The 12,873-nt window shown below is 41.1% G+C and overlaps 1 protein-coding gene across 30 annotated transcripts in view; it reads right to left on the bottom strand.

Annotated features, from left to right (window-relative positions):
- Nucleotides 1–12,873, bottom strand: part of LOC106877320 (oxidation resistance protein 1) — a 365,865-nt gene that overhangs the window by 129,495 nt on the left and 223,497 nt on the right. For 8 of the 30 annotated variants that reach the window (XM_089342178.1, XM_089342189.1, XM_089342183.1 and 5 more), the window contains exon 1: nt 6,545–6,769. The exons of the other annotated variants lie outside the window; for them this stretch is intronic. In XM_089342178.1, the coding sequence (XP_089198304.1) occupies nt 6,545–6,602 (58 nt within the window). In that variant the 5' untranslated portion in view covers nt 6,603–6,769. Of the gene's footprint in view, nt 1–6,544; nt 6,770–12,873 lie in introns of those variants that run through there. 30 annotated transcript variants of the gene reach the window in all.

Genomic DNA, 12,873 nt, shown 5'->3' with positions numbered 1-12,873 from the left:
AAAGAGAAAATGGTAATGCTAGTATTATTCAGAATGGCTAATTAAATATCCATAGGACCCTTCAGATCTTGTTTAAATAATATTATGTTGAGATATCTGAGGTATGGATGTATTGTGGAAAAGAAACAGTTACATCACTATGTGACATCTCAGTGACACACGTGCACCGTCAGAGGAATGATGACATCATTGGTAGTCACATGTAATTAACCTACTTAGGTAAACGGAGGAATAATGGCATTAGTAGGAGCTGTGTAATTAACTTGGTTTCCTGTAATAATACTGATCTCATCCCAGCAACATCATTAGGTGCTTTGAACAAGATAGGCATGTGATTACAACTGCGTATTTTATAATAGCTTATGACATTAACAGAAGTACTGTGAAACTACAAGAAACTGTTTTCCAGGAAAAGGACCTAGGAAAGGAGTTATAGGGAGTTAGTGACCCCATGGGAAGGGTATAATAGGCAAAAGGGTAGGGGAGAGAGCAAGATAAGGGGAAAAGATGACAGAGGTAGAAAGTGAGAGAGATGGAGAAATAGAGAGAAGGGGTGAGAAAAGAAGAAATAAAGAGATTACAGAGAGGTGGAGAAGGTACATTCTTTTACTGGCTTCAACCACTGGACTATGCCCATGCTTCAGCACCATCTTTAAAGGTTTTATGGCAATTATATCACTACGCTCCCACCCTATACCACAGGGGCAAACATAAACACATACATACATATATATATATATATATATATATATATCATCATCACTATTTTATCCCTTTAACATCTAAACTGGCCATATTGAGCCCAAATAGCCTGCTTTATGTTCAAACTAGCCATATCCAGCATCTTGCATTTACCCTGCAATGCCATTCTAAAAATAAACAATCACGTCTTTAAAATCCCTAAGCTACAAGATAATACATGATTTATATTTTAAAAAATGTTAATAAATAAACATTACATTTGACAGAATACCCTGGATGCTAATGGGTTTAACGTCTTCTTTTCTGTGCTTGCATGGGTCAGACAAGATTACACTGAAGCAGTTTTCTAGGGCCAGAAGCCTGACCTATTTTCAAGCAAGGTAAAAACCTTTCCAGGCTACTGAGCAACAAACAGCCTGGACATGGATTGTGAGGAGAAGAGGAAACGAATGAAACTGTTTAAATACATGTTTTTTTTTTTTTGTCTTTGCAAAGATAACACATGTTAAGACATGTCAAGAAGCCTGGACGCAGCTGTCAGAGCAGCAACCTGCAAGCAAACAATCTGCCGTCTGCATGGAGAGAGACACCATTGATTACAATTAATCAGTGGAAACACATGGAGATACGAGGAAATGGAAATATGAATCGTTCACACGTGCACGCACGCAACCCCCACCCCACCCACCAATTCTTTGCATAGATTGGATCTTGAAGCTCATAAAAAGCTAGAAATAATAGCAGGTGAATATCGGGTAAATACTTACATGCTATTAATTCTATGTCCAATTTCAAGAAAGAATTATTTCATGTTCCCTCAAAATTTTGGAAATTCTTAGGGTCACAATAATATGTGCCTGTGCGTGTGTGTTTGTGTGCATGCGTGCATGTATGCATTTGTGTGTGTGTGCATGTGTGTTTGCATGAGTGTATTGGTGTGTGTGTGCATGTGTGTGTATGTGTGTATGCGTGTTATTGTGAGTGTGTGTGTTTGTGTGAGAGCATGTACATGTGTGTGTGGGGGGGAGGGAGGCTTCCACAAAGTTTACGGTTCTGTCATATAAATTCATTCACAAGGCATTGTTTAGATCACTTTAACCTTTTTGTTACCATAAATTTGTTAAAATATACTGTCTTTTTTCTAATTAATTCTGAAAATAATTAAGAATTTAGGTCTTTGTTATTATTAAGCTGGCTAATGAAGAAATTAGTAAAATAACTTCGTTATTATCAAACTGGTGTTTGGAACATAAACTGATATGAAAATTCGATGGAAGGTTTTAATTTAGATCACTTTTAAAACAGTAAATTTTGTATTGTAGAACCAGGGGCATCTTCAGATGGGGGTGATGGTATGAAAATGGTTAAATAAGCCACATTTCTGCGTTATGTCAATCTTACTGTCACATTGTCGATGTTCCGTTTGGATAACAGAACCAATGCCTTAGTACAATTGGTCAACATTATGCTAGTGTTGTTGGTTTTGTTGATGATGATGTGAGCGAAGTTGTGGTGGGGAGACTGCTTGCAGCTAAGTGTATATGTGTATGTGTGCTTGTGAATGTTACATTCTGTGATTGCATGGAAAAATAATTGCTGAGCTAAAGATGGTCTGTACAATTTCTGTGTACCAAATTCACTTACAAAGCATCGATTGGTCTAGGGCTGTTAGTAGAAGACATACATGCAGTGTGGCTGAACCCAAAACCTCATGGTTGAAAAGCAAACTTCTTAACCACACAGCCAAGACTACACCAATCTGAAAATGGTAAAGACACCCTTTGGTCATGAATGATCATGGGATTGCACTTAGAAAGTTATCCCCACCTCCAAGGCATAAGTCCAGGCAAGGTTTTTTTATGGAAGACCAGTAGTCGCCCATGCATACCAGCCTCTCCTCTCCACACCATTATATGTACATAGTATAAAGGGTAGAGAATCCCTTTGGTCATGAATGGCCATGGAGTTGATCCAAGAAAGTTTCCCTCCGAGGCACAAGTCCAGACAAGGTTGTTTATGGAAGACCAGCAGTCACCCATGACTACCAGTTTACTAGCTTGAACAGTGCTGACCTGGGGTTAAACAAGCATAACAACACAACCAACAATCCTACAGAGAAGCATTAGTATCAAACAACAACATCAACAACAAAATTCCCAGATGTTGGCACCCCACCTTCCAGATGTTGGCAGCCCACCCTCCAGATGTTGGTACTCCACCCTCCAGATGTTGGTACCCTACCCTCCAGATGTTGGTACTCCACCCTCCAGATGTTGGCACCCCACCCTAACACTGCTGTCATCACTCAGAGCAACATTTTTTGGTCGAGATGAATACAAACTCCGGTCTGGAATATCTTCATATTCCATCAGATATATATAAATAAATGACTGCTTTTATTCTAAAAATAATAATAATAATCCTTTCTACTATCAGCACAAGGCCTGAAATTTAGGGGGAGGGGGCTAGTTGATTACATCAACCCCAGTGCTCCACTAGTACTTGTTTAATCGACCCTGAAATGATGAAAAATAGAGTAGACCTCAGCAGAATTTGAACTCAGAATCTAAATAAAGATTTGTCAGCAGAACTGAAGAATCTGCACCCATTATTGTCAAGTATGTTGGTTGCAAGGATGAATCCAAAGAACCAGTCTTCAGCAACCTAACACTTACAATAATCAGTCCTTAATTATCGCCACAAAGGTGGTAAGTGAGGGGACACTGTAGGGACAGGTTATAAAAAAAGGGGCAGAAGAATTCACACTGGAATAGAATGAAATGAAAAACCAACAGTATGCACCGTGTGCATGAGGGTAAACTCCTAAAAAAAAGCGAAGACCACCACTTAGGGATTAATTAAGGAATACCCACAGATCCAAAACTGTTCTGGTTACGAAGGGTAAATGCTCTTTCCCACTTGTATTCCCCAGCTAACAGGTACAGGCTAAAAACAGTCTTGATTCACTCAAGCCTTCCTCGTCATCTCATTCACCTTTTGTTAAATTTTCCTGACGACAGCACTACCCACCTCTACTTTCACTTTCCTCTTCAAGTGGAATTTGAAAAACTTGATGTAGGCTTTGCTTGAGAGGAAAGTAGTGTCCATCCACAATCTTTTCCGTAGGTTCACCAACCATGCAACTGCTTTTTCCCCAGCCACCAACCTCCCTTTTGTGACCAGAAGGTGGTAGTACGGCGATGTTACGGGGTCGATGGTGGAGCAATCCATCTAACATGCAGCGACAGCTGTTTGACATAGCTCCACAATGCACCAACTGTTGCATCAAGGATCGCATAAGCAACGACTGCAGCTGCAGTATGCACACCACCACCACCACCACCACCACCACCACTATTACTAACATTATCATCATCATCATAAACAACACCTCTAACATCACAGATATGTACAACCAGCACCACTGACTGCAGTATCACCACGACCACCACTATCAACAATAACAAACCAACAGAGAGGTGAGAGCACCTGTGAGGTTGATCATCCTGTTAAATATAGCAACCAAACCTCCCTCAAATCCTAATTCACTATCTTTAAAAAATATATACAAGGGGGTGCTGGAAAGTTCCTGGCTTTAAGGGTATCACAAAAGCCTGGTTGGAGGTCCAACCTTCTGCGTTCTTTAACAGGGTTTAGAAAAACCGAAGGACTGCCGCAATAAGTGAGTGAATCTGAGAGGGAAATATGTTGAATAAAATCATAATTAATTGATCTTCGTGTATTTTCTTTTATCCCAAGCCAGGAACTTTCAGCATACCCTCATATAACCATAGATGCAGTGTGAATAAAAAGAAAAAAATACAAAAACGATGGGATGGTCAGGATAGGAATGCTTATGATTATAAGGTCTCCTTGATCTGGAGTAACCAAGGTGCTAAACAACAACAACAACAACATCTGCAACAGTGAGGCAACTGAGAGAACCTTATGTGAATATTTGAATTGCAAGAAATAGCAGCTAAATCTCATTTGAATAAGCAAAAGGAATGTCAGATAATATAGTTGTACATATCCCGAAAATGAAGAGGAGATGGTCATGGTTGGAGCCCCTTTGATCAAATATATTCTAGATCAGGGATGACTATGGGGGGGGGGTGTCTATGCAATAACAACATTAACATTATTAAAATCAACAAGCAACAATGACATCATCATAAGCCATACTACCACCACCACCACCACTACTACCAAAGGACAGAGCAGTAACAACAACAACAGTAACACCAACAACAAGAAGGGAGTTTCTATAAGGGTCCTTGATATGCTAGAAATAGCAACCAAATCTTCCTCCAAACCACACCTTACTGTTTTAAAGAAAAGAGAGGAAAAGATGGGAACATTGGATAAGGTAGTCTGAGAGAGATATGATGAAATGGTCATGGCTGGGATGTCTTTCATCACAGATGTGTTTGATTATGGATGGGCCTGGGGTTAAACAACGATAACAACATTAGTCACACAACTATCACCATCAGGTTTGCTAAGCAACAACAACCACAACTATTACCACCACAACTGGCACCATTGACACCACAACAGACCCTCCACCACCACCACAACCAAAACTACCACCACCACCACTACCACAACCAAAACTACCACCACCATTACAACTGGCACCATTGACACCACAACAGACCCTCCACCACAACCAATATTACCACCTCCACCACAACCAATATTACCACCTCCATCACAACCATCATCCAAAACTACCACCACCACTACTACTACCACAACCAAAACTGCCACCACCAGGCTACCACCACCACCACCACCACTGTTAAGAAAACAAACAATAGCACTACCACCAACACCACTATCATCATCATCATCATCATCATCATCACAACTGCTACCACCACAATCAAAACCAGCACAACCACCACCTTTACTAGCACCAACACCGCCATGACAACAACTACTAACATCAATAAAATCTCTCAGCAACAACAACAACAACAACAACAACAATGATGACTCAAAACACAGCAGCAACAAGTCAACAGGGAGTCTAAACTTGCTAGAAATAGTAGCCAAATCTTCCTCAAATTACATTCTCCCGTCTTAAAAAATAAATGTAAAACACACTGAATAATGCAGTGCTCGATATGTTCTGTGCATCGGTGCATCTTTGGGGTCCAGTTCTGTTTGGTCAGCATTGATTTGGGGGCTAAACAACACAGACACACCACCAACACCGATATCACAACAAACCCATAATTAATAATAGCAACACTATCACAAACATAACAAACAACAGAATGACCACCAACACTAACATCACAAACACCACCAAGAAAACAACAACACGAACGACAAGAACAACAATTGAAACCAGCAAAGGAGGGAGTCTGTGTGTGGTCACTTAATCTGCTAGAAATAGAGCCAAATTACCCCCAACAAACACCCTACTACTGTATTTGATTCAGGGCAGGTTGCATCAGATGGTGTTGTCTTGTGGATCTCTAAAAGCAAGATGGGATGGGCCTGGCTGGATTATCTGTGATCATGCACCAGTTAGTTTGATGGGGGTTCAGTCGAAGACGAACAACAACAGTAGCAATGATAACCAACAACAACAACAACATCAACAGTAGCATCAACATCATCAGCAACAACAACATTACCACCATCACCACCACCACCACCTACAACACTATCAACAACAACCACTGCCACCATCATCATCAACATCACCATCATCATCAGCATCACCATCATCATCAGCATCACCATCATCATCAACACAGCTATCAACAACAGCATCATCATCAACAACAACAACAACAACAACAACAACAACAACAACGTGACCTACCGTAAGTCTTTAGCGATACCCGAGGGATGAATAGATAATTATCGTTAAGCAGGTCCATGGTGACAACTGATGAAACAGGCTTGACAGCTGCATCAGAGATATGCACGCATATGCAGAGATGTCAGTCGGACGAGATGCATCAAGTATGCAGTGTGCAGCAACTGACACAGCTCTCAACAAAGATGTAAACCTCACTGTTTTCTTTGTGTATCAGTGTATCAGTGCATACATGTATGTGCACGCGCATGTGTGTGTACATGCGCACGCGCGCGCGTGTGTGATATGGAGAAGGAAGGTGTGTAATTTATTTTGTCAGTTCAAATGCTAGTAGTTCCTTCTCCTCTGCCCACCCCTCACGTTTTGTTTCTTATTCTTTTCCCCTCTTCCTCACTCCCCCTTTCTCACTGGCTCCCTCTCCTTTTTTTTCTGCCCTTCAATCTCTCCTCTGCTCACAACCAAACACTACACTTTCTCTTTCTCTACACCAGTCCCCCCCACCTCACTCCCTTATTTTCCCTTTCTGTCTCTCTCACCTCACTTTCTCTGCCTCTGCCTCTCCCTCCTTCCTCTCCCGCAATTGGCTTCCCTCACAGCCAATTACCTTCCAGTACAGTAGGTAGTACAACTATTGCAGCAGCAGCAACAACACCAACAACAATAACAACAGAAGAAACAGGAGCAGCGACATCAACAATCCCAGCTGCAACAAACAACAACATCATCATCATCATCATCATCATCAGTAGCAGCAGCAGTAGTAATAAACCAACCAGCAATATAAACAAACCAACGAGGAAGCCTCGATGGGAATTCTTCGACCTGCAAGAAATAGCAGCCAAATCACATCTCTTTCAAATCACCCCCCCCGCTACAACATTTGGGTGGGGAGGAGGGGGACAGGAAGGAAGGAAGGAAGGAAAGAAGAAAAAAGGAATGCATAGGATGATAGCAGTTCCAGAATGCACTACGTCTAAAAGAAATAAGACTGGATGGCCATGGCCGGAGAGCCGTAGGTGTCTGCTTGATCAGAGCTGTGTAGGGCAGGGGAAGGGGGAAGGGGGAAGGGATGGGCTCAAATCAACCCCGAAAAAAAAACAACAAATAACACCAACATAAAAAAACAGCCAGAATATTTTGAAGAGCAACAATCATTGTCATTATCATCATCATCGTCATCACCATCATCGTCATCATCATCATCAATATAAATAACAAGACAAACGTACAATAACACATTATTATAAGACAACAGGTGGAGAGAGTGTGTGTGTGTGGGGGGGGCAGCGTTATCAAAAACCTATCACAGAGAGAATTAAAGACGATTGGTGGTGGTGGTGGTAGGGATGAGGGCGGAGACGTAGAGATGACGGTGTTGGTGGTAGCAGTGGTTGTGGTGACAATGGTGGCAGTGGTAGTAGTGGTGGCAGTAGTGACTACCATGATTGTGCAGGCGGTGATGGTGTTGGTGGTGGAGATGTGGGGCTAATTGTGGTGGTGGTGGTGGTGGTGGCAGTGATGATTACATATTTATTCATGTAATTGGTGATGATGGTGATGTTGGGTGGAGGTGTTGTTTAGTTTAGCCCCAGGTCAAGCCTTGCTCAAGCAGACTTTACGATCATCTAGAACATTCCGATCATGACCATCCCATTGATTTATTCCTTTATTTTCCTCAAGGAATCCAGAACCACGTTATTTATCCTAAGCTTATCACGTGTGATCCGAGGGATATTTGCCTGCTATTTCTAGCAGGTCGAGCAACAACACAGAGGCCCCTTCACTGGTTTGTGATGACGGGGGTGTTGGTGGTGAGGATGTATTTGTTTATGAGGGTGGTGATGATTTATTGATGGTGGTGGTGGTGGTGGTGGTGGTGATGACATAGTTATTGATTGGGTTGGTGGTGGTGACGGCAGTGTAGTTACTGACACTGTGGCAGTGGTGGTGGTGGTGGTGGTAGTGGTGGTGGTGCTTGTTATTTATTGATGATGGTGGAGGTGGAGGGGGTGATGTAGTTACTGATGATGATGGGGGTGGTGATGAATTATTGGCAATGGTGGTGGTGGTGGTGGGTCGGGGATGTGATGTTATTTATTGATATCAATGGCAGCAGAGGCTGTGGTGGCGGTGGCAGTGGTGGTGGTGGTGGTAGTGCTGATATATTTATTGATGATGTCAGTGGTAGCAATAGTGATGATGATGATGATGATGATGATGATGATGATGGCAACGATGGTACTGATGATGCTGATGATGTATTTATTGATTTGGTAGTGGTGGTGGTGGTGGTGGTGCTGGGCGCAACAATAGGAGGAAGGGAAGATGTAGTGTTGTAGTTTATCCCCATCCCCAGGTCAACCCTGATGGAAGAGGAGAGCCATTCCAGGCATGACCACCTCTTCTTACATAGACAGAACAAGACTATTATGCTATGTTATCGAATGAGTCCTTGTTTTTTCGATAGAGCACAATGTGGTTTTGCTGCTATTTTCAGCAGTTTAAGAGACTTATGTCGATGTTCTCTCATAGCTGCTGTTGTTGGTAGTGGTGGTGGTGGTGGTGGCGTTGCAGAGATGTTTTTATGATGACGATGATGATGACGATAGAGGTGATGATGGTGGTGGTGGTGGTGGTGGTGGTGGTGGTGGTGGTGGTTGTGGTGGCAGTAATAGAGGTTGTTATTGATGATAATGAAGATGGCAATGATGATGGTGGTGCCTGCTGGTATTTAGTCCTGATCAAGCAGACCTACAATGAAAAGCATTCCAGCCATGACCATTCCAACCCTTATTCATGCATAGTTTACCTTGGACAATACCATCCAATGTGTTCTAAGATACAAGAGGGCGATATGAAGGGGGATTCAGCTACTATTTCTAGCAAGTTGACTGGCCATGTAGAAGCTTCTTCTGTTGATGGTGGTGGTGGAGATGGTGGTGGTGGTGGTGATGAGATTGGAGGAAGACTAGGAAATGAAATAAATATGAAATGAAATCCAAAAGGAAGATGGGAAGAGAAGGAGAAAGAGAGAGAGAGAGAGAGAGAGAGGTAGATGAGGTGAAGAAAACATGGTGCAGAGATGAGGACGAGGTGGTTGCAACAACAGATGAGAGAGAGAGAGAGAGAGGAGCTGTTTGGAAGAGAAGAGAGATGGTGATGGCGATGGTGGTGGTGAAAGGTGAGCTGCTCCAGAATAGATGGAAGATACAAAGGAAGATAACAATGACATTTGATTGGAGAACAAGCAGGAAATGGTGGCGGGCAGGGGGTTGGGGTGGGGTTGGGGGGAGGACCTGTTTCTGTTGTTGTTATTGTTGTTGTTATTATTTGTCACATTTGTAAATATTCACTAAAAGATTAATCTTCTCTCTATTATGATACGTGTGTGTGTGTGTGTGTGTGTGTGTGTGTGTGTACATATGTATCATATATATACATGTATATAGGGGAGAATGTACGAAAAAACAACAACAGACGAGGACAGGTGGTGTAAACAACAAAAGGATGTATTAGTATGACACTCGGGAAGTGTGTGTGTGGATACATATTGCCTGTGTGTTATTGCGGTTAAATCCACACCTGTATGTGATGAAGAGGCGTGTGTATATATATATATATATATATATATATATATATATATATATATCCTTAAATGCATCTATCTAGTCAACATCTGCAGTGTGTATGCATGTGTGTGTATCTAATTCACATCAACAGGATGTTTACCTCAGCATCTACACCTTGTGCTTCTACAGCTTACAAAACTCTAGGTTGAGCTCATCCAATCCACATATGCAGGATGCGTGTCTATCTCGTCAACATCTACAGGATATGTATATGTGTATCCAATCAACCCCTGCACAATGTATACATATTAATCAACGTAGGCAAACTGTCTTTGTTCCTTTCCAATTCATAAACTCTGTCTACACAATCAACATTTTACACACTACACCTGTCTGGCTAGTCCATATATAATCAATGCACCTGACAATCCAGTCCATATATACACACTATATCTGTTTCACCAGACTATAGCTATACACTGTACCTGTCTATGCAGTCCATATATACTTGCTGCACCTGTCTACATGTACAGCATCTACACATCATCTATCCAGTCAATATCTACACACTACATCTTGCAAAACAACCAGCATCTATACAATCTGTCTGTTTAACCATTGAACATGTACACACCCTGTATATATCTGCCAGTCAACATATATACACCGTCTGTCTATTCAGTCGACATTTATACACCGTGATCATCTATCAACATCTATGTATAGCCTCTGTCCATCCAGTCAATATCTACACACCATTTCTCTGAGACCGTGGTTTTGACCCTTCTTTGTCTATGGACCTTTTTGGTTCCTATTTTACTCGGACGGCCCCTCATACCCATTTGATGTTTTAAAATTTCCATTACATTTTTATAATTAAATATTATTAGGAACTATATAAAAAAAAAGTCGTTAAAAATAATTATGTGTATTATGGAATTATAACCAATTTACTCCACGTAAATTTTAACAATGAAATCATATGTGGACCCACACCAAGGATCATAAGGACCCTGGTTGCGAACCTATGTCAGGCTGTCATTGCAGTCAACATCTTCACAATCCATCCATCCAGTCAGTCACTGTAGACATTTCCTGTAATCAGTACCTAAAGAGAGTGTTTGCCTAAATGGTGAACATTAACATCTATATACTGTGTGTGTACATTGTCTCCAGCTAGGTAGATTGTTGGTATTATTGTTGGTGTTCAGCTTAATAATAACAATAATAGGATTAATAATAATAATAATCCTTTCTACTAAGCATTTCACCTGGTGTGCTAACGATTGTGCCAGCTCACTGCCTTAATAATAATAATAATAATAATAATAATAATAATAATGATAATAATAATAATAATAATAATAATAATCTTTTCTGCTAGAAGCACAAGGCCTCAAATTTGGGGGAAGGGATTAAGTCGATTACATTGACCCCAGTGCATAACTGGTACTTATTTCATCGGCCCTGAAAGGATGAAAGGCAAAGTCAACCTCGGAATTTGAACTTAGAATGTAGCAGCAGATGAAATACCGCTAAGCATTTCGCCCAATGTGCTAACGATTCTGCCAGCTCGCTGCCTTAATAATAATAATAATAATAATAATAATAATAATAATAAAACTTTCTATTATAGGCACAAGGCCTGAAATTTTGGAGGAAGAGGCCAGTCAATTACACTGATCCCCAGTGCGTAACTGGTACTTATTTTATTGACCCTGAAAGGATGAAAGGCAAAGTTGACCTCAGGGAAATTTGAAATCAGAATGTAATGACAGACACTAGTAATAATAATCCTTCCTAATATAGACCCACCCTGAAATTTTGGACTGGGGGTGGCGGGGTGGGGTGGCTAGTTGCCTGAGGTGCCATGCAACGGGACTGGACCGGGAACCATGTGGTAAGGAAGCAAGCTTCTTACCACACAGCCACACCTATTCATTATCACCGTAGTTGGAATCAGTTGCATCACATGGCATCGAAAGGCCATCGCTGATCATGTAACAAATACATAACTGCAACAGAAGCACCTACAACAATAACAATAGAGGAAAAGTGTTATTAACAATAACAACAAATGATTCAAGTCAACGACGACGCCTCTATGTGGTAACCTGACTTACTAGAAATAGCAGTGAAAAAAATTAATGATTGCAATCCCTTCATAATTTTTCATTTTTTTTAAAAATCAGAGATAACGTTCAATGTTGTGCATGATGTGGGGGTCTCTGAAAGATTTTAAATGGGATCGTCACATTTGGATTGCCTTCAACCATAGGTCTGCTTAATCAGGTGTGACCTGGAACCTAAACAACCACAACAAAAGCGATTGTGTATCTAGAACGATCCAGAAGAATGTAGAAATTACACTGAAGCATTCCCAACAGCCTAACAGCTGAGCAGGTAGAGGAAATCCTTAAGTGGCTGACCTGCCAGCTAGAAATAGCAGCCACATCTATCTCTCTGAAGTTACACCCTACCATTTAAAAAAAAAATAAATACATTGGTTTAAAAAATTCCAGGATTCCTCAATTCCACCAAAACTACTCTTAAAATGCCTCTCTACTATTTCATCTTTGTCGTTCTTTTACACTCCATATTTATGGTTTATCTTTGCTACTCTGCACGTACTTCAGGTGATCATGGCCGTCTTTCTACACTTCACTTATTGCTGCTTTCTGACCCCTCTTTTAGCCTTTTCTGACATGCTGTACACCTGACCATTCTATGCAATAAGCTCTAACCCTAACATAAGTGTGTGTG

The sequence above is a fragment of the Octopus bimaculoides genome, chromosome 25, assembly GCF_046866305.1.
Source record: "Octopus bimaculoides isolate indiv1 chromosome 25, ASM4686630v1, whole genome shotgun sequence".
Taxonomy (NCBI): Eukaryota; Metazoa; Mollusca; class Cephalopoda; order Octopoda; family Octopodidae; genus Octopus; species Octopus bimaculoides.
The sequence above is the reverse complement of the archived record's forward strand: the minus strand, read 5'-3'. Positions and strand labels throughout refer to the sequence as shown.